General features: G+C 54.0%; 1 protein-coding gene across 5 annotated transcripts in view; it reads left to right on the top strand.

Moving 5' to 3' along the window:
- The first annotated feature begins 2,118 nt into the window (after positions 1-2,118).
- The window catches only part of NR5A1 (nuclear receptor subfamily 5 group A member 1), a 44,053-nt gene continuing 20,565 nt past the window's right edge, over positions 2,119-25,606 (top strand). The window contains exons 1-5 of one of the 5 annotated variants that reach the window (XM_029063957.2): positions 2,119-2,351; positions 9,153-9,167; positions 9,635-9,751; positions 11,142-11,283; positions 14,368-14,996. In XM_029063957.2, coding sequence (XP_028919790.1) covers positions 9,650-9,751; positions 11,142-11,283; positions 14,368-14,996 — 873 coding nt within the window. In that variant the 5' untranslated portion in view covers positions 2,119-2,351; positions 9,153-9,167; positions 9,635-9,649. Of the gene's footprint in view, positions 2,352-4,835; positions 5,200-9,152; positions 9,168-9,634; positions 9,752-11,141; positions 11,284-14,367; positions 14,997-25,606 lie in introns of those variants that run through there. The other 4 variants (XM_029063959.2, XM_039911799.1, XM_029063956.2 and 1 more) reach the window with 4 other exon arrangements.

Raw genomic sequence — 25,606 nt, 5'->3', positions numbered from 1 at the left:
TCCATACCCTGCTTCAGCACCTCCCTGTGGCTCCTCAGAGGCATCGATTCCTCCAAATAGAAAATCAGAGACTCCTTGTCCTGAAAGGGTCTTAGCAAAGCCCTACTTCTGCTTTCAGGCTGTGGGCCCACCTCTGTCCAGTTCACCCAGATGTGAGTCTCTTCCCTGGGCTCAAGAGTCCCGCTCCGCTGCCGCCTTCTGTCAGAACAGGGAATGAGCAAATGAATGATGAAAGTAATAATAATTAGGGTAATTATTAAGCAGCACTGTTCTAAGTGCTAGGGAAGATACAAGTTAATCAGTCCAGACACAGCCCCCGTCCGACATGAGGCTCACAGTCTACATAGGAGGGAGGAGGATTTAATTCCCATTTTATAGATGAGGTAACTGAGGCTTGAGGAGTAAAGTAAATTGACCAAAGTCACACAGCAGACACATGGCAAAGCTGGGATTAGAACCCAGGTCCTCTGACTCCCAGGTCCCTGCTCTGAAACAAAGAGTAAAGGAACTCTGCACTGAGGGTAAACTGGGGAAATCTGGGGTCTTTGCTGGGATAGTCAAAGTAAGGGGAACTCTGCCTTGATGTGAATTTAAAGGGAAAGGAAATTTTGCTCACACCTTTGGCTCCCCTTCTTCTATCTTCCAGGCCAATTCCTCCCAATTCATCCTATCCTCCCCCACGTTTCCTTCTCCACAAACAGGTGTCACCATCCTGAGCTCCCAACCTTACTTCCCAGGTAATAAAGCAAATAAGAGCACTCAGTCATATTTACTGCGTGTTTACTGTCTGCAGAGCACTGTACTAAGAGCTTGGAGAGAACAATGTAATAATAAGCAGGCACATTCCTTGCCCACAGGATGCAGATCTGCTCCACTTGCCGGGCAAAATTGCAGTTATATGAGGTAGAGGGGGCTCCTGGGGTGAAGCCTTCATGATTTTGGGCACTGACCAAGAACAACGGGTTACCAGCCACTATGATGAAACTTTTTCTGCCTTCCTCTTTACTTTTGGTGCCCATTTAATTTTCATGTGCAATTTATGTTCCCTTTACTTCATGTCCCTCTGGCATGCACTGGCGGGCAGGGTTATTATATTATTACAATGATGCTTCCCATTGAGTTCACCAGCAGAAATCTGTGGAAAACTTCTCTCAAAAACTCTCCTCCCTGCTACTTGCCTCCTCCCCGTGCTCACCCACTCTGTCCAAATCTTTACTTCGGCACTCTAATCAATGATACAGGACAGTGACCTGAGCAGCTACTATGACCATGGACTCGCCCTGTAGACTGTTTTCATGTTCCCTTGAGCTGGAGGGGGTGGAACCATTCACTGTCCTGAATCCCATTATGGGATCCCAAGGGGTGATCCCTGCAAAGGTCTCTCATCACTGCCCTTTTCTTTAAACCCATGCTTAGGGGAGTCTCTGATCCTGTTACAGTAGGCCTCAATTTCCTTGGCTGCAGAAAGGGGAGATGGGTCTCTGGCCCGGCCTCTAAGGGACATCCACTATATAAAACCTTTACCAAGAAAAAGGCTAGTGGCCAGAGTGGCCTACGCTACTTGGAGGGAGAAAGGGGTGGATCTCCACAGAGGGTCAACTTGTCTCTCCCCCTGCCTCTTACGGCACTATGGTTCCTTGCTGAAAACCAACCATTCCTTGGCCTGAACCAATGGAGAAAGTCCACATCCATGAGGCCCTTGTTTTCCCTCTGGCCAGGGACCCCTGAAACCTGGAGGAGGGATTCCGTAAATCACCTCATCCTCCCGGCCCTCCCCAAACCACTAATGAGCTGCACCTCTCCTCCCTGGTGGAGTTTGCTCTGCTTCCGTCCCCCTCATCCACTGCCGCCCCCCCCCACATGACTTTTGCCTTTCTCTTCCTCCTCCAGCCCCTTCGCCTTGAGCTTAATTTATGGCATAGGCCCCCCGATCTCCCTCCTTGATGTTGTCTATTGCTGGGGGAGCGGGGATGAGTGGCGTTTCACCCACTGTTATTTTTTTGAAGAAAAGGGATTAAAAAAATAGAAAAAATGAGCACAGGTCACGTGTACCCAGAAGCCAATGAGGCAACTAATGTGGACCCAGCGTCCCGCGCCTCCCCCGCCCCTCTCCCCACCTCCAGGCTCAGAGCCGGAGGAAGCAGGACGGGTCAGCTCCAGCCCAGGCACCAGCTCTGGGATCACTGGGCACCGCAGCGGAGCGCACCTCCACGCCCCAGGCCCGGCCTTCCCCGGGTGGGTGGTTGAGCAGATCAGTCGCTCCCCAATTAATATCCTGGAGTCTGGCTCATCCTGGGACTGATAACGTATCCGGCAGCCCTGCTCTCTGCGCCAGAGCCCGTTCGGACCAAGTGAGTAATCGGCCCAGGCCGCTGCCTGGACTCCCTGGTGGAAACAAAAAGTTGGGGCCTCATCTCCCGCCTGTCCCTCTCCCTCCTTCTCCTCTTCCTTCCGTTCTCTTTTTCTTCTCCTCTTCCTCCTCTTTATTCCCTTTCTCCTCCTCCTCCTCCTCGCCTTCTAACTTCTCTCTGGGAGGCAGGGGTTGGGGAAAACCTGTGAGATATGAGGACTCCTAGGTCAGGATTGACTCCCTGTCTCCCCTCAGAGGTGTGGGGCTAGGTTTCAGGCACCGTAAAGCTTGAGGCATTGTAAATGGGTGTGCGTTCATCGGAGTGTGTGCCTGATGGGTGTGTGTCACTGTGAACATCTGGGCATATTTATATATATATATATACACACAGATCCATAAAAATACATTTATATAATCAGTCTGTATGTTTGCCTAGATATAACCGTGTGCTTGAGCACATATATGTGTATGACTGAGTGCGCGATGGTTTGAGAGTGAATGTGTATAAAGCAGAGGCTTGGAGCTGTGGCTATGGCTGACCTTGTGTCTGGAGTTGGGGCTGGGGCTGGGCCTGGGCAAGGACTGGGCTTGGCAAGGGATGGCCTTTCTGTGGATAAGGAAATTTGGGAAGTAGAGGGAGTTTTAGGCTCTGTAGGTCCATGTGGGCTGGAGGCCCCAGGTCTGCTACTCTGAGGCTGGAGAGGCAGCAGAGCTGGGAGGGAAGAAGCCAGAAGGCCTAGTGGAAGAGTTGGAGGAAGCCTAAGGTAGAGCTAGGGATTAAGAGAGAGTGGGGAGCAGTCATGGAAATTAAGACTGTGGGGAAGAGGCTCAGCAATCGCAGCCCACTCCTCAGTGGACTGTCTCTCCTGAAGCCTGCCTCTCTTTGATCCCGTGGTGTCACCTGGAGGTCGAGTTCATATTTGGGGATGGGGTGGAGGCGGGCCTGGGAGACTGCCATCAGCCCCCAGGGCCTCTCTGCCCGGCCCATCCATTTCTGACATCTGCACCCTCCCTGCCCAGAGAGTCACCGTTCTGTGGATAAAGAGATTTTATTTTGGAGGAGGGGGGCTTTTAGAAGGAGCAGGCAGTCTTCCCCTTACTTCACAAGAATGGAGTCTCTTGCCTCTCTATCCCAATTGCAATCCTTTGTCCCCAGCCCCAGCCCCGCGCTACATACCCCCTGTCTCCCAGAGTCCAGTATGTGGGGTCCCCAAGAGGTGAACAGGGGCCCTGGGGAGAGGGAGAGGGGGCCGGCTGGACAGTGTAGGTGGGGGAGCTGGACTGGACAGCCTAGTGGTCTTCCTCTCAGGAAAGAAGGGGGTGGCGGCGGCTTATGTTATTGGAAACCAGAGCGGGGAGGAGACAGTGCCCCCCTACCCCATGCCATTTCTTGGGTAGGTCCTATTCTTTGGCCAGAGGGTAGGTGTCTCCCCCTCCCTGCTCTACCCCCACCTGCAGTGCCTAACCCCGTCCACCCTGGAGGCAGAGGGAGGGCGCTGGCCGTTTGGTGAAGGACAGACTGGAGGGGCGGGGCTGAGGTTGCAGCAGGAAAAATTCGGGTGAGATGAACGGAGGAACTTCCTTTCAGGGGTAGAGGGGTGAGGAGGATCGAGAACGGTCCTGGTTTCTCCCGCTCCGGGAGTTTAGGCAAATAGAAGAGACCCTCCTCCCACCCCTCTAAGACTCGGGCTGAGGAAGGAGGAGAGACGCGGGATGGTCAGGGGTTAGGGGGTGGGTCCATCGCTGGAGGCCTGGAACTGGGGCAGGTCAGGTCTCAAGACCTTGGCCTTTCCGTTGGGAGAATGGATGGAGCATCGACGCACAGCTGCTCCTGGTTTCCCTTTCTCTGTGGGTCTGGATAGAGCTGTAGGGGCTGTGAGGGACTGGGGGAGGGGAGTTGTGGAGGCTGTAGGGGTTGTTTCAGGGTGGCGGGATTAGGGGAGCTGGTTTGGGTTTTGAGAGTCTGTGAGGGGCCGTTGGGGCTGTTTCGGGCTGGGGATGTTATGGGCGACTATTCTGGGGCAGTGGGAGGCTGTGAGGGGCTGAGAGAGGGGAGAGCAGTTGGGGGCTGTTTTGGAACAGTGGGAGGCTGTGAGGGACTGTGGGAGAGGAGACAGTAGGAGACCGTGAAGGGGCTGTGGGAGGGGAAAGCTGTTAGGGACTGATCTGGGGCAGTGAGAGACTGAGGGGCCGAGGGCTGTTTGGGGGCAGTGGACGGCTGTGAGGGCATGAGGGAGGGGAGACTTGCGGGGGGCTCTTTGGAGGCAGTGGAAGACGGTGAGGGATTATGGGGGCTGTTTTTAGCAGGAGGGCTGTGAATCAATCAATCATATTTATTGATTGCTTACTATGTGCACAGCATTGTACTAAGCACTTGGGAAAGTACAATATAACAACTGGTAGACAATATCCCTGCCCCAAAAGAGCTTACAGTCAAGCTTATATGCGTATTCGGATATGTACATACATAAGTACATAAGTGCCGTGGGGCTGAGTGAAGGCGGGTTAAAAAAGGGAGCAAATCCAAGGGCAAAGTAAAGATCGAAGTGGAAGGGTTGTGAGGGACGGCGGCGGGGGATGTGGGAGGCTGTTTTGGGGCTGCGGAGGTTGTGAGATAGTGCCACGCTCGCCGGCTCGGGGTGAAGGGGTTAGGGTTACTTTGTCGTCAAGATATTGAAGAAACCGCGGAAAGCCAGGGTCCGGGGGAAGAATCCACCCACTTAAATCAGGAGCGGCCTCCCCTCCCCAAACCCAAGGCCCCTGATCTGCAAGCGGGATGCGACGCTTTGTTGGGGAAAGACGCGGGTCTGATCACGGGAGCGGAGAGCGGGTGTCGCGGATGGGGACAGGTAGGTAGGAAGGGGCCGAGACGAACCGACTCGGAAAACCAAAGAAAATCGGTTCGTTCTGGACCTGCCTGACCCCGACCTCGACCCGGGCTCTGAATGAGGTCGGAATTGGCGGGAGGGACCCTTCTAGACTGTGAGCTCGTTGTGGGCAGGGTGTATCTCTCTTCATTGCTCTATTGTCTTTTCCAAGCGCTTAGAATAGTGCTCTGCACACAGTAAGCGCTCAATAAATACGATTGAATAAATGAATGAAGGGGAGAGGCCGTCTGGACCGGACCCCTGGCTCCAGGGTTTTTCCTGACCCGTCGCGAGCCATTTGGGATAAAATGTTTCATTCCTTTATTCAGTGGTATTTATTGAGCGCTTACTGTGTGCAGAGCACTGTACTAAGCTTTTAGAAAGTACAATTCGGCAACAGATAGAGACCATCCCTGCCCAACAACCGGCTCACAACCTAGACGTTTCTAGTGGGATTCCATCTCTTCCCTCCCCTAGCATTATCCGACTCAGACACCCCCTCCTCCCTCTTCCCCAGGTCTTCATCCCTTTCTCCCCCGGCAGCCTCGGTGCCCACGAAGGTAGTTGAGGTCGTCCCGAGGGAGAGGGCACCCAAGGGACAATCGTTGCTGATGGACCCCCAAAACAGACAATCCAAACGTGGTTTAACGGCAAAAGCCCGGACCTGGGAGTCAGAGGTCGTGAGTTCTCATTCCACCTCCGCCGCTGATTAGCTGCGATTTTGGGCAAGTCACAACTTTTCTGTGCCTCAGTTACCTCTCCTGTAAAATGGGAATTAAGACTGTGAGTCCCACGTGGGATAACCTGATTACTTGCATCTACCCCAGCGTTTAATAATAATAATAATAATGATGTTGGTATTTGTTAAGCGCTTACTATGTGCAGAGCACCGTTCTAAGCGCTGGGGTGGAAACAGGGGAAGCAGGTTGTCCCACGTGGGGCTCACTGTCTTAATCCCCATTTTACAGATGAGGTAACTGAGGCACAGAGAAGTGAAGTGACTTGCCCACAGTCACACAGCTGCCAAGTGGCAGAGCCAGGATTCGAACCCATGATCTCTGACTCCAAAGCCCGTGCTCTTTCCACTGAGCCACGCTGCTTCTCACTGTTTAGAACAGTGCTCGGCACATAGTAAGCGCTTAACAAAAGAAGCCTGGATGGACCCCGTCCTTAGTTAGTCCCCGGCCTCCGATCCGAGGGTGGGCATGTGTGGGTGGGGGTTTTGGGACGAGGGGGGAGTTGTTTCTGCAAGATCTCCCCTCTCCCCCTCCCAAATGACGGTGACCAGTCCAAGGCAAAACTTCCCCCCGCTGCCAAAACGTCCCCGATCCCTAAATCAGCTTTGCAAATAGTCACTCGCCCGTCCCAGCTTACCTAGAAGTGCCATTCTGAGCGAGTGGTAAATACTCGTGTACGTCCTTTCTAACCAAGTTTCTCCCCTCAATAAAAACCGATCTTCTGGGAACCCTAAGAGACAGGGTGGATGGTGAGAGAGGGGAGAGAGGAGAAAAGAGGATAAAAGAGACAGGGGGGCGGGGGGAGAGAGAGAGAAAACGACAGAGTAGTAGGTCCGTCCCCCCCCCCCCCCCCCCCCCATTCCCGGTTGTTTAGGACCTCGTTTCTCGGCACATTTCTCTTCCTCCGTCCCTGGAAATCTCGACTCTCCCATTATCCCGCTCCCGGCTACACCGCGAAACCCGACAACGGCCAGGCCGGAGCTCGAGGACCTGACATGTCCTAATGTCTCACATGCCTGCGGACGAGGCCTAAGCGAGCTGAGCAGGGTGGTGAGGGCCGGGGAGGACCCGGGGGGCTCTGCCGCTCACACAGGGAGGGGTCGCCCCTGCTGAGAACACCCCAGGAAGCCAACGGCGTCTCCGCAGCCGGGAGAACTGGATTTAATAATAATAATAATTGTGGTATTTGTTAAGCGCTTACTAGGTGTCAGGGAATGTACTAAGCGCTGGGGTGGATACAAGGAAGTGGGGTTGGGCACAGTCCCTGTCCCACGTGGGGCTCCCAATCTCAATCTCCATTTTACAGACGAGGTAACTGAGACACTGAGAATAATAATAATAATAATAAATAATGTTGGTATTTGTTAAGCGCTTACTATGTGCCAAGCACTGTTCCAAGCACGGAGTAGATAGAAGGTCAGCAGGTTGGACAGTCTCTGTCCCACACGGGGCTCGCAGTCTTAATCCCCATTTTACAGATGAGGTAATCAAGGCAAAGAGAAGTTAAGTGGCTTGCACAAGGTAACACAGCAGAGAAGTGGCGGAGCTTGGATTAGAACCCACGTCCTCTGACTCCCAAACCCGTGCTCTTTCCACTAAGCCACGCTGCTTCTCGAGTGAGGGGACTTGCCCAAAGTCACACAGCAGACAAGAGGCAGAGGCCGGATTAGAACCCATGACCTTCTGACTCCCAGGCCCGTGCTCTATCCACTATGCAAGACTACTTCTCTGTCTCAGCCTGGATGGACCCCATCCTTAATCCCCGGCCTCCGATCCGCGGGCTGGCATGTGTGGGTGGGTGAGTTGGGGTGAGGGGGGAGTTGTTTCTGCAGGATCTCCCCTCTGCCCCTCCCAAATGACGGTGACCAGTCCAAGGGAGAGAGTGGATTCGGTTCCGAAAGGGTTTATCCGAGGAGGCCTGTGGGAGTGGGGAGAGGAGAGAACAATCCCCTCCACCCCCAGACTTGGAGCTCGTTGTGGGCAGGGATTGTCTCTCCTTATTGCTATATCATACTTTCCCAAGCGCTTAGTACAGTGCTCTGCACACAGGAAGCGCTCAGTATATACGATTGAACGAATAAGCGAAAAGAATCCGCGTTGTCGCGGATATGACCCTATTGCGGAATTCCCGGGTAGTGCGGATTATCCGCTGCCCCCGGGCGCCTTCGAAAGGGATTTCTGCCCTTTGCTCGAGATCGCGGGTGGAACGGCCGTGGCGCAGCAGGTCCTGGCGCTGGGCTAGAGAAAGAGCCGGGATTCCTGGGTCCCGGCCTCGGCTAAGGCCTCGGAAACCCACCGGGCGGGGGTAATGGGATGGTCCTGGAGCAGAGGAATTCTCCCTCACCCCCAGGACCCCGAGAGGGGAGGGTGGGGAAGGGGAGGGGCGGCCGGAGGCTGATGAGATGGGGAGGGGGGAGGGAGGGAGGAAAAGGGGGAGGCAGAGAGGGGAGGGAGGCCCGGCCCTGGAGTCTCCAGGAGGAGTCCTTTAGTTAGAGTCTCCTTCCCTGTTTCTGCCCGTATCTCTGCCGGTCTCTTTCCCCCTCTCCGCCTGGATGTCTCTCACCGGATCTGTGTCTCTGTGCCGCCCTGTATGTGTCTCCACATCATCTCCCTGTGCATATGACTCTCTGCCTCCATTTCGATGCTCTCTGCCTGTCTGTCTGTAGGTCTCTCTGTCTCTCTCTGCCTCTCCGTGTCTCTGCCTCTGTGTCCATCGTTCTGTGGATTGCTTGTGCATCCCTGTCTCTACCTATCCCTGATTCTGGGTGTCTCTCTCTGTCTCCACCTCCGAAGTCTCTATCTCTGTCCCCGGTTTCCCGGGGGAGGCGCAGTCTCTCTCTCTCTCTCTCTCTCTCTCTCTCTCTGTTTCTCTCTCAGTTTTTCTCTCTCCCCAAAGCCCCCCCTCACCCCGGGGAGGGAGGAGGGTCGGGAGCCCCAGGGCTGAGCTGGGCAGATTTCTTTATTTCGTTTCCATTTCCTTCGGCTCCTACCCCCGCTACCTCGGCGGCTCCACGTCGAACGGCCTGGCGTTTGAATCGATTTCGAAACGAATTCGGATCGGACCGAACCGGACGGGACCGGGTCACCCCTGCGGCCGTTCCCTTTAACACCACCGTCCTCCCCCGCACCCACCTCCCCCGGGATCGGGGCGGGCTGCTGCCACGGCCTTCGGCTCCCCCGAAATACGGCGACCCCCAGGCTCTTTCGCGGCAGGTGCAGCTTCGGGCCTCGGGGAGAGGGGTCGGGGGTGGGGAGGGGGTCTTTTCCCGGGACAGGCTCCCGGCCCGTTTGGGAAGGGGCGGCTCTAAGGGGACAAACCGGGGGATTCGGGGCGGGTAGGGCCGAACTGGAGCCAGCCAGGTATTGGGTCGCCCCCCTCCCCGGCTCGGGGGGGAGAGGGGTCTCCCCCAACTCGGGACCGGGCCGGAGTGGACAGTCTGGGCCGGGCCGGGGCTGGGTGGGGGTGATGGAGGATGGGGTGGGGGGCTTCTGTCCGTCCCCTGGGGGATGCTGGACCTTGCGGGCTGGTCCTACGGGCGACTTGTCTATGGAAGACTGGGAGCGCCCCTCACTCGGACCCCCTGGTGACTGTGTCCCCCTCCCTGCCCTGGCCTTGCCGATGTCCCGTCTCCCCCTCCCCTCCCGCCCCCCGCCCCCCGCCCGTCCCCTCTCCCCGGCAGGCGGCCGCCGAGGGGATGGATTATTCGTACGACGAGGACCTGGACGAGCTGTGCCCGGTGTGCGGGGACAAGGTGTCCGGATACCACTATGGGCTGCTCACCTGCGAGAGCTGCAAGGTGAGGGGCGGCGGGGGGAGAGGAGGGGTCCGCGGGGGGGCGGTGGTCTGGACATCCAGGGACTCAGGAGGTCCGGGTGATGGGGCGTTAAACCCTCGTTTAAACTGTGAGCCCGTCATTGGGCAGGGATTGTCTCTGTTGACGAATTGTACATCCCAAGCGCTTAGTACAGTGCTCTGCACATAGTAAGCGCTCAATAAATACGATCGAATGAATGAATAATACCCCCCAGTCCCACACTCATCCCGCGGCTCCCGGACCCGGGACCGTTCGGCCCCTCCGTGCACCATCACTTGCGCTCTTTTCTTTTGGGGGCCGAGCCCGCCGGGCCGGAGGGTGGGAGGGGCTCAGTGGGGGTGACCCGGACCCCTCGGGGGATGGCGGGGACCAGTGCGGGGGGCTCCGTCCAGGTCCCGTTGACCGAGGCTACGATTTCGTTTGGGTTTGAATTCGTCCCACCCCGCTCGCCGCCGGCCGTCCCGGAGCCGGCGGGGATTAGGGATGGATGGGGCTGGGAAATTCCATGCCCTCCCCACCCCGGCCCGGTCCGGTCCAGAGGCTGGAGCGTTTAGAAAACACCACCTTCCCCACCTCGCCCCGCGGGTCCCGAGACCAGCAGCCTGGCTTAGTGGAAAGAACACGGGCTTGGGAGTCAGAGGACGTGGGTTCTAATTCTGACTCCGCCACTTGTCTGCTGTGTGACCTTAGGCAAGCCACTTAACTTCTCTGTGCCTCACCTCATCTTTAAAAGGGGATTAAGACTGTGAGCCCCACGTGGGACAACCCGATTACCCTGTATCTACACCAGCGCTTAGAAGAGTGCGTGGCACATTGCAAGCGCTTAACAAATACCATAATTATGATTATTATCATTATTATTATTTCTCCATCCCCGAGTTCAGTCTTTGGAGACACCGCCCTCCCTCCCCGACTACCAGCCGCTGTTCCGATCTTGGGCCCCAGATTTAAGCATTTCTCCTGATTTGGATTCAGTTGCCTCCCTCCACTTCACCCGGGCTCCCTAATGACTGCATTTTACCAAAAGAAAAATAATCGATCCTGACCCCTCTGCCCACCACCCCTCCATTACCAAACCCTCCTAACCCCGACCTACGCCGCCCCTGGATCCCCTTCCCCCCTCCCTCCGCCCTCCACCCCCTTGTTCACACCAAAAGTCTGAGAAAAGGCCACGGGAGAAGCGGTAGTGGAGGGACGAGAGCTAGAGGGGCGGTGGGTTGTGGACCAAGGGCAGACACCCCTTATTGCTGCGGAGAGGTGCGGGGGCGTGGGAGCCTTGGAACCCGGGCTTTGGGCTCCCCCGCACCCCTGGGCCGGAGCCCCCTCCCCAAGATCCGGAGGTCACCCTCCCCACCTCCCCGTCCCCCTCCAGGGCTTCTTCAAGCGCACGGTGCAGAACAGCAAACACTACACGTGCACCGAGAACCAAAGCTGCCAGATCGACAAGACTCAGCGCAAACGCTGCCCTTTCTGCCGCTTCCAGAAGTGCCTGGCCGTGGGTATGCGACTGGAAGGTGAGGATCATTCCCCTCCCGGAACTCCCCCCCCCCCCCCCGACCCCTTTCCCAAAGACCCAGTGCTTTCCGCGGCAGCGATGGAGAGCGCGGATCTCCAAGCACTTTTGTGTCGCTCTTCCCTTCCCTCCCCGTCCCTACCTTTCCCCCGCTTTCCCTCCCCTCTTCCTAATGTGGGCACGGCAGATGGGCACTGCCGCCTTGCTCCTTCTTTCCACGCTTCCGCGAGGGACTTGGGCTGGGAAATTGCACAACGAGAGCTAGAGAGATATAACCCGAAAGCCCTCCCGGGTCCAGTCCTGCTGCAGAAGGGAGAGTGAGATCCAGACCGAACCCCGGGGGCTCTGCCTCTTCTCATCCCCTTTCCCCTCGCGCCTTCTCCAGCCCCATCCCTCCATTCCCGGCAAAGTCGGACCCTGAAATGCCCACCGGACTCTGACAGGGCCAGCCAGCCACCTGGACCAAGAATCATGCCCGAAGAGTAGGGTTAAAACGTCTTCTGGAAAGTTTAAGTCAGGAGTCTCACTCTCCTCACCCTCAACCTAGTCCCTAAAGCTTCCCCGAAGCTTCCAGGCGGAGGGGTGTCAGGGAGGAGCCGTAGGCCAGGATCTCTGGAGGAGCCGCCTGGGTCCCTGCCTTTCCGCTGGCTTCTGCAGTAGGGGAAGGGTGGAGAGGATGACCCAACCCGAGCCCTTACATTGAGACCCTGTGTGTCCCCTGAGGCGGCAACCGGGTCACACTCCTGGAGTCTGAAGGCCTAGGGTGGCGACCTTGACTTGATGTGGGGACGAAGGGGGAGTTCCAAATGCAGTCAGGACCCTGGCCATCATGGCAGCTTCCAGAAGGTGTGCCCACTGAGCAAGGGGCCCATTCCCTGAGAGCAGCACCAGGGTCTTGAAGCACCCAGGGGCCCAGCCTCCCTCGGATCTGCTTTGCAGCAGGCCAGACAGGCCCGGTTTGGAGGGTGGGTGAGCGAGGTCTCCAGCTCTGCCTCTCCCTTCCCCCCAACCAGAAAAGCTCAGACTCTGAACCCCATCCTGGGCTTTTGTCTCCTCCAAGGGGTTAGCTTGACTCCCCAGCGAGAGGAAGGGGAGGAGCAGTGATTCCCCTAGCTCTAAGGCCCCGATTAGGGGATGGGGTGGGGGGGAGCCAAAATGCTCTGATCCCTTCCCATCTTCTCTGCTATAAAGGGGGTAATGGAGGGAGAGTCATCAGGTGTCACTTCTCCCCTTCTGACTCCCTAGTGTTGGGGTCAGCCCAGCGGTGGGCACTGCCACCTTTCTTCCCAGCAAAGGACTTGGGCTGGGAATTATGGAGAGAGAGACAGAGAGACAGAGTGATAGAGACAGACATACAGAGAGACACAGAGAGAGAGGAGAGAAAGACATGGTTTGGGAGATCCGGCTCCCTCTGAGTGTGGCCCTGTTGCTGGCCACGTTCCAGGCTCCCTCTAGCCCAAGGGTAGAACAGAAGTTGGGGTGAGAGTAGGTATGCAGGCAGCCACTGCTCCTGGGCCCCCTCCCTGGCTGTCCCTTCCCCCCCAGCCCCCGAGGTCATCACTAGCCTCTGCCGCAGTGACGTCACGGAGATGACACCAAATCAGGGGAAGACTCTTCAGGGTCACTGAGTGGCCCCAGAGACGTGTCGTGGTGATGGGTGGGGCCCCAGTGCAGGAGAGAGGAGGAGAGGATTTGATCTCCTTCAGTGGCACCCCAGAGGGTTTGCCTTTTGTCCCCATCCTCCCGAGGCTCTGGGCCTCCAGAGTGGGTGCTGCATGATCTTTGACCTCTGCCCCTGCCCCTGCCTGTTTGTGGGTGATCTGCCAGAGATGAGGGAGGGTGGAGAGGACAGGAGGGAGAGGGCTCCGGGGAGAAAGGGAGAGAGGGTGGAACATTTGAGCTGCAGAGAAGCACCTGTTTTGCCTGTTAGGATGACACATTCTTGGTCTGCAGTGGGGTTAGTGGAAAGAAACATCTGTTTCTTTCCGAGGGGAGACAAAGACCAGCCAGGAGGGAGGCCCAGTCCAGCGCAGCCAGAGAGGTGCCTCCTCCCCCATCCTGCCTGGAAGAGCGACCCTGGGCCACCATGTCTGTCTCTACATGGGTCCTGGGTCCCAAAGCCAGAGATGCTCTCCCGTGGACCTTTGGTGAGGAGAGTGTCAAATGCTCCCTACCTCAGGAGCATAAACGCCACTCCTGCCATCCTGCCACACCCACCAGTGTCTTATTTATGCGATGAGACGAGCTGGAGCCTAAAGGAGTTGTGGGGAGCAGGGTGTCCTGCCAGAGCCGGGGAGGGGCAGTTTCCATTTGTATTCAAGTCCTTCCTTTCCCAGCAGCGTGACTTCTTTCAGGAACCTGCTTGGGATGTGCTGGCTGGCATCGCCTGGCCTGAGAGGTTTATAAACTTTTACCCCATTCAGGCTCACATAGTCTCCATGAGGGAGGCCATTGTGCAGTTGAGGAACCGAGGCCCCGAGAGGGTTAGTGACTTGTCCAAGGTCTTAAAGAAAATTGCTGACAGAGCTGGGATAATTACCAGGCTGTCGTGAGCTGGGGTACATTTTATATCGATAGTGCATATCACAGATGTGAAATAACAACCAGATAGCCGTCCGTCCCTCCTCCCAACCCCACCGGCACCCCAACCCTTCCCGCTCTTTCTCTCCTCTAGGGCTCCGTGGGTTCCTCCGTGTGAGAAGCAGCGTGGCTGTGTGAGAAGCAGCGTGGCTCAGTGGAAAGAGCACGGGCTTTGGAGTCAGAGGTCACGGGTTCAAATCCCAGCTTGGCCATTTGTCAGCTGTGTGACTATGGGCAAGTCACTTAACTTCTCGGTGCCTCAGTTACCTCATCTGTAAAATGGGGATTAAGACTGTGAGCCCCACGTGGGACAACCTGATTCCCCTGTGTCTCCCCCAGCGCTTAGAACAGTGCTCGGCACATAGTAAGCGCTTAATAAATACCAACATTATTATTATTATTCCTACCAGCTGTTCTAACAGACTCTCTCTCTCTCTCTGTGTGTGTCTCTCCCTCTCTCTGTGTGTGTCTCTCCCTCTCTCTCTCTGTGTCTCCTTCGTCCCAGCCGTGCGTGCAGACCGTATGAGAGGTGGGAGAAACAAGTTTGGCCCCATGTATAAGCGGGATCGTGCCTTAAAGCAGCAGAAGAAAGCCTTGATTCGAGCCAACGGCTTCAAGTTGGAAACTGTTCCCCCGATCGTGTCCCCCGCGCCCACGGACTACCCCCTGCCCACCTCCATCCACTCTGGCATCAAAGGCCTGCCCCCCACCCCCTCCGCCATGCCCCCCACCGACTATGACAGGAGTCCTTATGGGACACCCTCCCTGGGCATGGGGGTGCCGGGCCCTGGGGCGCTCTCTGGCTACCTCTACCCCTCCTTTCCTGGCCGCACCATCAAGTCAGAGTACCCGGACCACTACACGAGCCCCCCCGAGCCGGGGCCTGGTTACGGCTACCCAGACCCCTACTCCGGCAGCGGCCCGCCCAACATCCCCGAGCTCATCCTCAAGTTGCTACAGCTGGAGCCAGACGAGCTGCAGGTCAAGGCACGGATCCTGAGCTGCCTGCAGGAGCAGAGCAAGGGACGATCAGAGAAGCCCAGCCCCTTTGGGCTCATGTGCAAGATGGCCGACCAGACCCTCTTCTCCATCGTGGAGTGGGCCCGCAGCTGCGTCTTTTTCAAGGAGCTCGAGGTGAGTGGTGCCAGCCCAGCCGAGGGCCTCTGCCCCATCCCTACCCCAGTACCTTTTCCTAGGGCATCCCCCACCAGCGGCCGCCGAAAGGAATGGCCAGTGAAACCTGCCATGGCTGGGGAGGTGGGGAGGAAGGGACGGTCTGAACTCCTGCGTGGACCAGAGAAATTCTAGGGTGGGTGACCCGAGAACATGGAGGGACAAGGAAGAGCCGGCTAATGGCTGGGTGAAGTGAATGAGCGCAAATGCGAGGATCCAAGGAAATGAAGAAGAGGTGCTGGAGGTCTTGGCTGAGGACCAAGTGATATAGCTGGAATAACAGGATGAGAGGTGGTACGGTGCTCAATGCTGGAGCTCGTGCCTGGGATAGAATGGTTTTATCGGTTGTTTGGGAAAGTCCGGGTCGGGAGAAATAGTGTTTCCAGGTTCCTCAAGGAGTGTTGCACCTGCTGATAGAGACCTGGGACCCAGGGGGCTGCCGACAGGTAGAGAGTGAGATACAGTGAAAGGGAACAAGAACAAGGAGAATATCATGTCAGTTTACTCCAGATCTCCAAACTAGGACCAGAAGTTGGGTAAAGAACTCCTAAACTCTTGAATCAAAACACCAAAATAGTTTAGTGGCATTAGGGAAATTTAATTAACCGGGATCTTTTGCAAAGGCAACTCGGCAACACTGAGGGGCCTGGGTATATGACTTCTCCCTATTAGACTAGGAAGACAAAGCTGGAACAGATGACAGTGAAAAGGAGGGAGATTTTTGTGGTTTTTTCCCCCTCATTTCTGTCTTTACAAAAAAGATGGAGATTAAACACTTCCTCCTTGGGACCATTGGTCAGCCAGCTGAGTTAGAGCAGGGGCAAGAGGGAAAAGGCCCTTGAGAAGCCTGCCGAGGTAGGGAATTGAGCAAGGCAGAATGAGAGCGGCCTGGAGTACTCCGGGAAAGCAGAGACATCCCACAGCCTCAGAAAGGGGCAAAAGTGCGTGTGTGTTTTTCAAAGGTAGGAAAGAAAGAAGGGGTCGATCTGGGTGATCCCAGGAAGGCCAGTTTACCATCAGTACTTGGGAAGATTCTAGAGCAATTGATTGAGCAATCACTTTGCTACCACCCAGAAAAATCATCAGTTCTTAGAAAGCAACCTGGATTTGATTTGAAAAGAGCAGATTGTGCAGGACTAATTTCCTTTCCTCATTCATTCATTCAGTCATATTTATTGTGTGCTTTCTGTGTGCAGACCACTGTACTAAGTGCTTGTAATGTACATTTTGGCAAAGACAGAGACAATCCCTGCCCAACAACGGGCTCACAGTCTAAAAGGGGGAGACAGCAAAACAAAATAAGTAGTCAGGCATCAATACCATCAAAATACATCAATAGAATCATAGTTATGTACACATAATTAATAAAATAGAGTAATAAATAATATACACAAATATACACAAGTGCTGTGGGGAGGGGAAGGGGGTAGAGCAGAGGAAGGGCGTAGGGACAATGCAGAGGGGAGGAGGGGCAGAGGGAAAGGGGGGGCTCAGTCTGGGAAGGCTTCCTGGAAGAGGTAAGCTCTCAGTAGGGCTTTGAAGAGGGGAAGAGAGTTAGTTTGGTGGCTTATGATAGAGCAGCAAGCCATGGAGATTAAAGAAAAAACAATATGTGTCCTCTGGCCTGATTGTAGTACTCTTGATTCTGTCCCCAACAACATCCTTTCTGGGAAAGCGTGACCTCAACCAGGCAGAGTAGGTGAATGCCCAGGTGGGTGGGGGCAAACAGCAGGATCAAGAGGGCAGTCTCGTAGTCAACCTCGGGGAATGGGGTCCCAAAGAAATTCCATTCTGAATCTCCACTGATAATCTGGAGGAAGAAATCAGGGACATGGGACAGGGAATGTAAAAGCATTCTTCAGTTGTGTTAGGTATGAGAAGACCAGGTTACATGACTTCTCCTGTTAGATCAGGAAGGGAGAGCTTGCACAGATGACAGTGAAAAGGAGGAAACTCTTCATGGGTGTTTTTTTTTTCCCTTCACTCTGCCTTTACAAAAAGGATGGAGAGTGAACACTTTCTCCTCGGGACCAGAGGTTGGCCAGAGGAGCTAGAGGAGGGGTGATGCAGGGAAAGACCCATGCACAGACAGCCGGGGCTGGAGAATTGAGCAGCGCTCATCAACTCCCAGTGAACGTAGACAAATTAGAAAACTGGTTCTATGGAAGAGGAACAAAATTTGGTAGAGAAAAATTCAGGGAGTGGGGCTTAGGGCCTGGAAATAACCCCAGGATGGAGAAAGACTATTTAGGTGTGAGTGTAGCAGAGACCGGGGGGACAGAGAGGACCAGAAGTTGAATCTGTTATTCAGATAGCCAGTATTTCATCAGAATATATTAATGGGAATGTGACAAGCAGGAATCGGGAAATTTTCCTGCTATACTGATGAGATCTTTACTGGAGGGCTGTTTCCAGTTTCAGTCACTGTGCTTAAAAAAAAAAATTGAGATAGTGGAGAGGGTCCAAAGAAAAGCAAGATAAATAGTTAAGGGGATGGGAAAATTGGTCCTACAAGAAAAGGCAGAAGAAATTGGGGCTGTTGAGCCTAGAGAAGGACTGAGAGAGCTCTTCATACCAATCTTCAAATCTCGACTCTCAAAGGAATAAAACACTGGAACAGGCTTCCAAGAGAGGGAGGCGCCTGCATCTCTGGAGATCTTTAAAGAAAAAGCAGATACCTGCAGACCGATTAACCTCCATAGGTTAGTCATTTACCTGCTTAGGGGCCAGATAATCAATCAATCAATCAATCCATCAGTGATATTTATTGAGCACTTACCTTGTGCAGACCACTGTACTAAGTGCACAGGAGAATACAGTATAACAGAGTTGATAGAAACATTCCCTGCCCACAATGAGTTTGCAGTTCAGAGTGGGGTACAGACTCCGGCCTTGGGATTCTAGGCTTGCCTTACAGTAGTCAGTTCCCAACAATCAAAAGGGAAAGATTCTAGCGCAGGTCGCTTCTGCAGAGGATTTAAGAACAGAAGAGACCCCCACCCCGCCGCCATACACACACAACCCCCGACTTGGGTCAGGGGGAGTGATTGGTCTGCCTGGGATTGGGGAAAGGGAGGAGGGATGAATAAACGAACGTATATGGGTAATTCTTGACTGGATTCTTGGAGAAGCAGCATGGCTTAGTGGATAGAACCAGAAGGACCTGGGTTCTACTTCTGGCTCTGCCACTTGTCTGCTGTGACCTTGGGAAAATCACTTCACTTCTCTGGGTTTCAGTTACCTCATCTATAAAATGGGGATTGAGACTGCGAGCCTCTTGTGAGATATGGTCTGTGTCTGCCCCGATTAGCTTGCATCTACCTCAGCACTTAATACAGGACCTGGCACATAGTGAGTGCTTAACAAATGCCAGAAAGAAAAAAAAAAAGGTTCAATCCTCCCTGATCTGACTGGGGGAAGCAGAGGCTAGTCTTTCCTCAGAGGTTCTGGAAAATACTGACCTCACCCCCCACCCAAAATAACTCTCTATGGAGCCTGAAACAGTGGGTGGATGCTGCGATGATTTGGTTTCAATCATATCAGTGTTTGGCTTCCATGCTGGTCACCAGGCAGCTGCTGTTCCCGGGAGGGATTAGAAGCAGAGGCCCGGCCCAGTGAGAGGGCCTAGCCACAGCCTTGAGAGCCCACTGTCAGTCCGGTGACGCCGTGAGATAGCCTATTCCTTTGGTTCATCCTACCCGGCAGGCACTGTCTGTCCCTGGGAGGAGGCGGAGGTCCCAGGGCCGTCATCACTCTCTCTGCATGCCCCGTGGTTGGCGTGGCGGGTGGGACACGTTGCCTTCCATATCCTTCAGTTGGGGCCGCCCCCCCACAACCCCACCCCGCTGTCTTTTCTACTCCCCCTTTGCATTCTTCAAGCCCTAGGCCAGGGGCTGCCCACTGGACACTGTGGTCACCTGGGTGTTGGATACAAACCAGCTCCCCTGACTCCTCAGTTACACACGTGAGCAAATATGGATCGAAGCATTGTGTACCAGGAGCTAGTTGTCCCATGTCCAAACTGGGCAGGGCAGGGTTCCAGGGACCTGGGCCATTTTGGGGACAGAGAGAAGGAGGTGACAATTCTCTTGTCCCAGTTCCAAACTTGACAATGGGAAGTTTACGTGCTGGTGACTCTTATGCTGAGAAATAAAGGCAGGTGTTTCTTGATAAAGTTGCCTGTCTTGTGTTCCTGGGGAACCAAAGTTTGGAGCATGAAGCTTGTTAGCTGGGCTAGGGAGCACCTGTATGGGTTCATCTGCAATGAACAGGGTTTTCACTCAGCTCCAAAGCATGGGAACAGGAGCTGGGATTTCTGGGACCCCACTGTCTCCAGAATGTGACTTTCCTTAACTGTGCACATCTGGGGCTCTGAAATTGAAGCTCTGGGGTGTGGAGGATGCTAGTGACCTATGAGGCTCTCATGATGGGATCAATAGATGAAAACAGCTTCCAGCTCCAACTCTCACTTACCAGCTCCTGATGCACATTCAGCTGTTTCCTGAGTGGAGGTGGGGTTGGGTGGTGGGGAGGGGCACTGAGAGAGCCAGCTCCGATTCAAGGCAGAAACCTAGATCTGTGCCCCCTGGGATGGGCAGATCTCCCTGCAATGTGTCCTCACAACCCTAGCAGGACACCCTCATCCCCTTCCCCCCCGACCCTTCTGAGGATGCTGTAGTCAAACCCTTCAACTGGAGCTATTTTTTGACTCACTGATCCCTGGGCCCCTTGGGTTGGCAGAGTAATCTAGAGGTGGCTGTTATCATCATCATCGTAATCATCATCATCATCATCATCATCAATAATAAGGGTGATACTATTAACCTTTATTAAGCTCTTCAATATCAAAGCACTCTGCAGTACCAAGAACTGACGACGATCTAAAAACTAGCCTGATATGACCAGCCTCCAGGTGGAATGGCCTCCTGCCTCTCATATTGACAGGGTGTCTGTTCTGTTCTGAACACCCCTCCACACCCCGACCAGAGAAGGGAAACCCAAAGCCTCCAAGGCCCCCCACTAGGTCACAGTCCTTGGACAAGGAGGGGACATATGGATATGGAAGGGACTCCCCCTGGGGGAGTCGGAAAAGTTTGGCAAGGTGGGTGATGGATGGATCCCTTGACTCCTGCACCATCTCAGCACTGCTGGTTACTGAGACAGTGCAGCTGGAGCTGGATGGAGTAGGGTGGCTGGGATAAGACCAGCTGGGATGACTCTAAGCTCACTACAGGCAAGGAATATGTCTACCGACTCTGTTCTACTGTTATATCATACTCTCCCAAGTACTTAGTACAGTGCTCTGCATACAGTAAGCACTCAATAAATGTGATTGGTTGATGGATGGAGCATGAGCAGAGGGGGCAGAGCAGGATGGCAAGGCCTCTGTTAAGAAGAGAGAAAGAGATTTTCAGAGAGAGTGCCCCCAAGAGATTCTCTGTCCCGGCCCAGAGCAGCTCTGGAGATGGGACTCCTTTGAAAGCCTCCAGGGGTGAGTGTGAGACTCTGGCCTCTTATCCCTAGACCACCTGGAGCCAAGTGGCTCCACCTCTCCACCTCCAACTTTCTCTCTGTCGTTCTGGCCTCCCCCACTCTTCTTCTCCTGGAAGTTTCTTAGCTTGGAACGCCCTTCGCCACCTTTAGGGGCAGGAGTCCTTAGGGAAAAGAGCTTGGTTCTTCAAGGGATTGTGAAGTTTTGGTTGGGGTGTGGAAAAAATTATGATAAGTGAAGGATAGTGGTAGTAATTTCTAATTTACTTGAGGGTCCTACCTGTGCAATAAGGACTCGAGACTTTGGTATGGGTCTGAGCAAGAGGAAGGGCTAGGGAGAGGACAATTGGGGCAGCTCACCCTCCCAGAAGCCTCTCCTTTTGCCTCTTCTTCATGCCTGCAGAGCTTTTAATGGCGCCTTACAGATGGTGCACTAGCTTGAAGCCAAAAAACAATGGAAAGATATTCAGATGGCCTCATGTTCACTGTCTGTCCGGCGCCTGGATGCAGAACCTGGTGGGGTGAGATGGAAGATGAGGACAGGCTGGGTTCAAGGTTCTTGGGGTCTGGTGTATTTTTACTTCTTATCTGCAAGGCTATTTGAGTTTGCCGCTTGGTTTAGTGTGGTGGCAGGACTCATTCTCCCAGAGAGTTTGACATCAGCACCCCCATCCCCACTGCCTCTCCCACCTTCCCCATGCCCGGCCCATCCCTGTGCACAACGATGAGATCGTGAAGGATGGGGAGAGGGTAGGGCAGGTGCTGGGTGATGGGGGTGGGGGGCAGGGGGAAGGGAAGGCAGCTGAAAACTCCTCTTGACATCAGCTCACACTCCACGTCCAGCAGCGAGGGTCCCCGGAGCGCGTAGATTGGAAACAGATTTAACTTCCCAGATATATCGTTTCATTTAAGGGCCAGTAATTCTGTCAGTCCGTCTCTGACAAACGAGGGCCGGTGCTGCCAATCTGCGGGGAGAGGGACGCAGGCAGGCCGTCAGGGTGTCAGCCGCCGGAGAATTACGGACCATGCTGGCCTTCGGCTGCGAGACTAATAGGACTGCTGAGCTGAGGAGGGATTTGGGGGGCCGGCTTGTTTATAGAGGGACCGGCAGGGGAGCAGGGTGGCGGCGGGGGAGGCGGCAGGAGATGGAAGAGGTCAACACTGACACCCATAAATACAAACTTTAACTGAGGCGAGATGAGATGTGTCAAGATTCAAGAGAAGATTTGTGACGTCTCCTCGTTGGGAGAAAATATGGGCTGGCTGGGGAGATCTATTTGGGCCAGTGGGGGGATTCAGCCAACTTTGTCCTCCAGGCTGTAAATTTCTCTTCGTTATATATATTAGAAGCCCAGAGGCTGACCTTTAGTTTAAGGTGCAGCCCCACGAAGGTTAAAGCAAAGCGCTCTTGGCCAACGGACGTCCCCAGCCCACCTGCCCTCTCCCTCCCATTTGAAACATAGGTTGGGGAGGGAGGGAAAAGTGAAGATACATTGGTTTCCAGTCCCCTGACTGGGCCTTCTTGACTTCTGCCCTGGTATGGACACCCCTTCCCCCAACCCCGGCCTCCAGCTAAAAGATGAGATGCTGGAGCTCTGGAGATGAGATGGATGGATTTTCTTTAGATTTATCTTGAGGGTGTTCGGTGGGTACATGCCTCTGTGTGTGCATGTGTGTATGTTGCATGCAAATGGATAAACCTATGATTCGGCATATGTGTGTGTGTTTGTGTGTGTGTGCACGCACAAGTACCTTAGATCTCGGGGTGTTTATACAAGCCTGGCTATTTTTGTGTGGGTGTGTTTGCATATTTGTGTGTCTGTGTGTCTCTGTATGTTTGCATGTGTATGTGTGTGTGTGTGTGTGTGTTTGTGCTGAAGGCTAAAGAACAGAAGCAGCTCCACTGAGGACACCAATGATCTTTGACTACAGCGGGTGGAGCTTAGGAGCCAATTTGGGCATTAAGGTGGACTCCTAAAGGGGGAGTTGGGGTCTCCAGTCAATAAATTAATAAATCAATTTTATTTATTGAGTGCTTACTGTGTGCAGAGCACTGTATTAAGCATCCAGTCCTGCAGTGACACTCCCTTAGCCTGTGCTGAGAGAGGAGTCCTCAGTCTGCAGTAGGGGGAGACAATGGAGATGCCTGAGGCTGTGGGGACATCTGTGTCTCTCTCTATTTACCTACCTACTTGAATTATTTTAGGGTGTCTATTAAGTGTTTACTATGTGCCAGACACCGTACTAACCGCTGGGGGAGATACAAGCTAACCAGGTTGGGCACAGTCCATCTCCCACATGGGGCTCGCAGTCTCAACCCCCCTTTTACAGATCAGGTAACTGAGGCACAGAGAAGTAAGTGATTTGCCAAAGCTCATACAGCACACAAGAGGTGGAATCAGGATTAGAACCCAGGTCACTGCTCTACAGTGTTATGCACACAGTAACCACTCAATAAATATGATTGAATGAATGAATAATGACTCCCAGGACCATGCTCTATCCACTAAAACACACTGCTTCTTAATGTGATTGTGAAAAGAGTTGGCCCTGGAGTGGGAAGGAAGGAATTAAGGGGTTGGCCCTGTCTTGGGATGGAGTGAAGTTGAAGAAGTTGAAGAAGGAAAATCTCTTTTTCCACTCCCTCAGGGCATCCAGGAATTGGGGGAGGAACACTGTGAGAAAGACAAAGACGGATGTGGTAAGAGGGGGAAAGAGAAGAGGGGGAAAGAGAGTCAGGGGTGTCTCTTACATGGCTGCAGCTTCTCACTGGCACATGCCCCTTGCCCTCCCCCCTGCACCCTCAGATCCTGGCAGTGTCAGGGATGAGACCTGCCTGACATCATCTCCTGCCCCTCAAGTCCTGGGAATTAGACTAGGGGAATAGGGGATGGAAGGGGCCAGACTACTGGCCTCTGGGTAGAGGGGGAGAAGTTCTCAGAGAGGGAGGGGCATGGGCCCTCCCCACTAGGTTGCTTTTCCCTCTCTGTCTGCAGCCTGAAGCTAGTAGCTATTCTACGTCTTTCCTGCTCCAGGTCATCTTGACCCCCCATCAGCCAGAGATGGTTTGGCTTGTTTATCCCACATCCCTTCCTGCCCAGACATTCTCTGGCATTGCTGAACATTTCCTGGGCGGCTCTCTGGAGCACAAGCAAGGGGATGGTAGGATTTAGGAGGAACTGGCGACTACAAGGGCCACTTTCTCCTACTTCTGACCTCTTAACCCGGGCCAGGGGGGTTCCCTTTCACTTGTCCCTGGATGCTGCATCAGGAGGTGAAGATATAGGGAATGGATACTTCTTCCTCTAAACTGTAAGATCATTGCAGAGAGAGAACAAGTCTACCAACTCTGTGGTACTGAAGGGGTATTGAAGCTGGATTTGCCCAGAGGCCTTTCTTGCAAATGTCCCACACCTTTCCCCCAGTCTACCTTCAGGTCCCCCCTTAGCACCCCCCACCACCCAGTACAGTGCTCTCTACACAGTAAGTACTCAATAAATACCACTGATTGATTCTTCCTTTTCCCTCACTCTATTTATGACCACTGCCTTTCCTACTCAATCAATCAATTGCATTGACTGAACACTTACAGCGTGCAGAGCACTGTACTAAGCACTTGGGAGAGTTGGTAGACATGTTCCATGGCGAGGTAATACAGTCTTCCCTCAGTTTGAGAAGGACCCACAGACCAGCCTTTCAGATAGTTACAGGCACAAGTGCCATGATCAAGTAGGTCAGGAAACAGAGGTATTTATTTCATTCCCTGTAAGAGAAAAATCTCTGAGCTGATCAGACCACTATAGGTTGTCTGATCTACCCTCTGGATAGAGGAATGATTAACCCATCTAGGAAAGATGGGACCAATTCTCTCCTTAGGGAGGAGAATGCACAACCTCCCTGGGTCACTTAGCTTGGAATTTAGTCCACCAGGTAGACAAGTTGTTCTGCCTGAATAGTTTTACTTCTCCTGTATTTTCTATAGCAACTGGTCTATCTGTCCATCTCTTTTTGATATCAATCGTTCAGGCCGGGGTCTGTCAGCTGGTAAGGAAATCAAGGTCAGATTAAGCCACCTCCAAGGTACTGGAGGTGACTGAAGAGCCTATCTCAGAACAGGTTCTTCTCATCTCTGATTCCCTGGGCCAGCCTTGGAGAACGAACTAGAAGGACTTTGAGGGGTGATTTTTGCAGGGCTTGAAAGAACCACTTTGAGTGTTTGGGGGAGGGGGGATGGGAGTGATTCAATTCCCCCCAAATAAGGGTGCAAAGATCTGAGTGAGTTCTGACAAATGAACTCCTCAGGCCACCATTTCCTGCCCATTCTAGTTGGCACAGAGACATGGAGCCAAGAGGAGGAGATGAGCCTAGGGAAAAAAATGAATAAGAAATTAAAGAGGAAATCAAACAACTGTTCTTCCCCCCCCCCCCAACACACACACACACACACACACACACACACACACACACACACACACACCTTCACCGGGAGGAAGACACAGAGGCAAGGGCTCTTAGGGGATGGGACTGTGAATGGCATAGAGACAATGGAGACGACCGCCCGCTCCTGAGTCAGCCGTGTTCAAGCCTTTTGTGTCTCCCGCGGCGGCTTTATGTAACCCCTGTGTGAGCAGATGTGGCAGCGACACCCCCGCACTCCCCAATCATTTCTCCCCACCCCCCAGTGCGCTCTGCCATTGTGCCTTGTGGGAGCTTCAGCAGGGCCCCAGCAGAACGGCGAATGGCCTGGCGCTTTCAGGGTTTTCCTTCCCCTCCAGATTCGGGATGGAAACGCAAAAGAAGGGTTGGGGGGGGGGCGTAGGCTGATGAAGTGTGATGGGAAGAGAAGGATTGGAGAGCAAAAGATTGGTGGTGAAGGATCGGGGAGGGTGGAGAAAGTGGGGAGCACCCCCCTGGGTGAGAAACTTAGCCTACTAGGTTCTCTTCAACTTTGGGGAAATTAGGTAGATACCTGGACCCATCCACCATCCTAAGGGGTGCTCTACAACTGTCCCCTGGGGAGGAGGGGGTGCCACTGCAGATGGAACAGCAAATCCCTTCTGCTTTACCTCCTCCCCATCTCT

Source organism: Ornithorhynchus anatinus, chromosome 4, assembly GCF_004115215.2.
Source record: "Ornithorhynchus anatinus isolate Pmale09 chromosome 4, mOrnAna1.pri.v4, whole genome shotgun sequence".
NCBI classification, from domain to species: domain Eukaryota; kingdom Metazoa; phylum Chordata; class Mammalia; order Monotremata; family Ornithorhynchidae; genus Ornithorhynchus; species Ornithorhynchus anatinus.
This window is presented reverse-complemented; position numbering and strand designations above follow the sequence as displayed.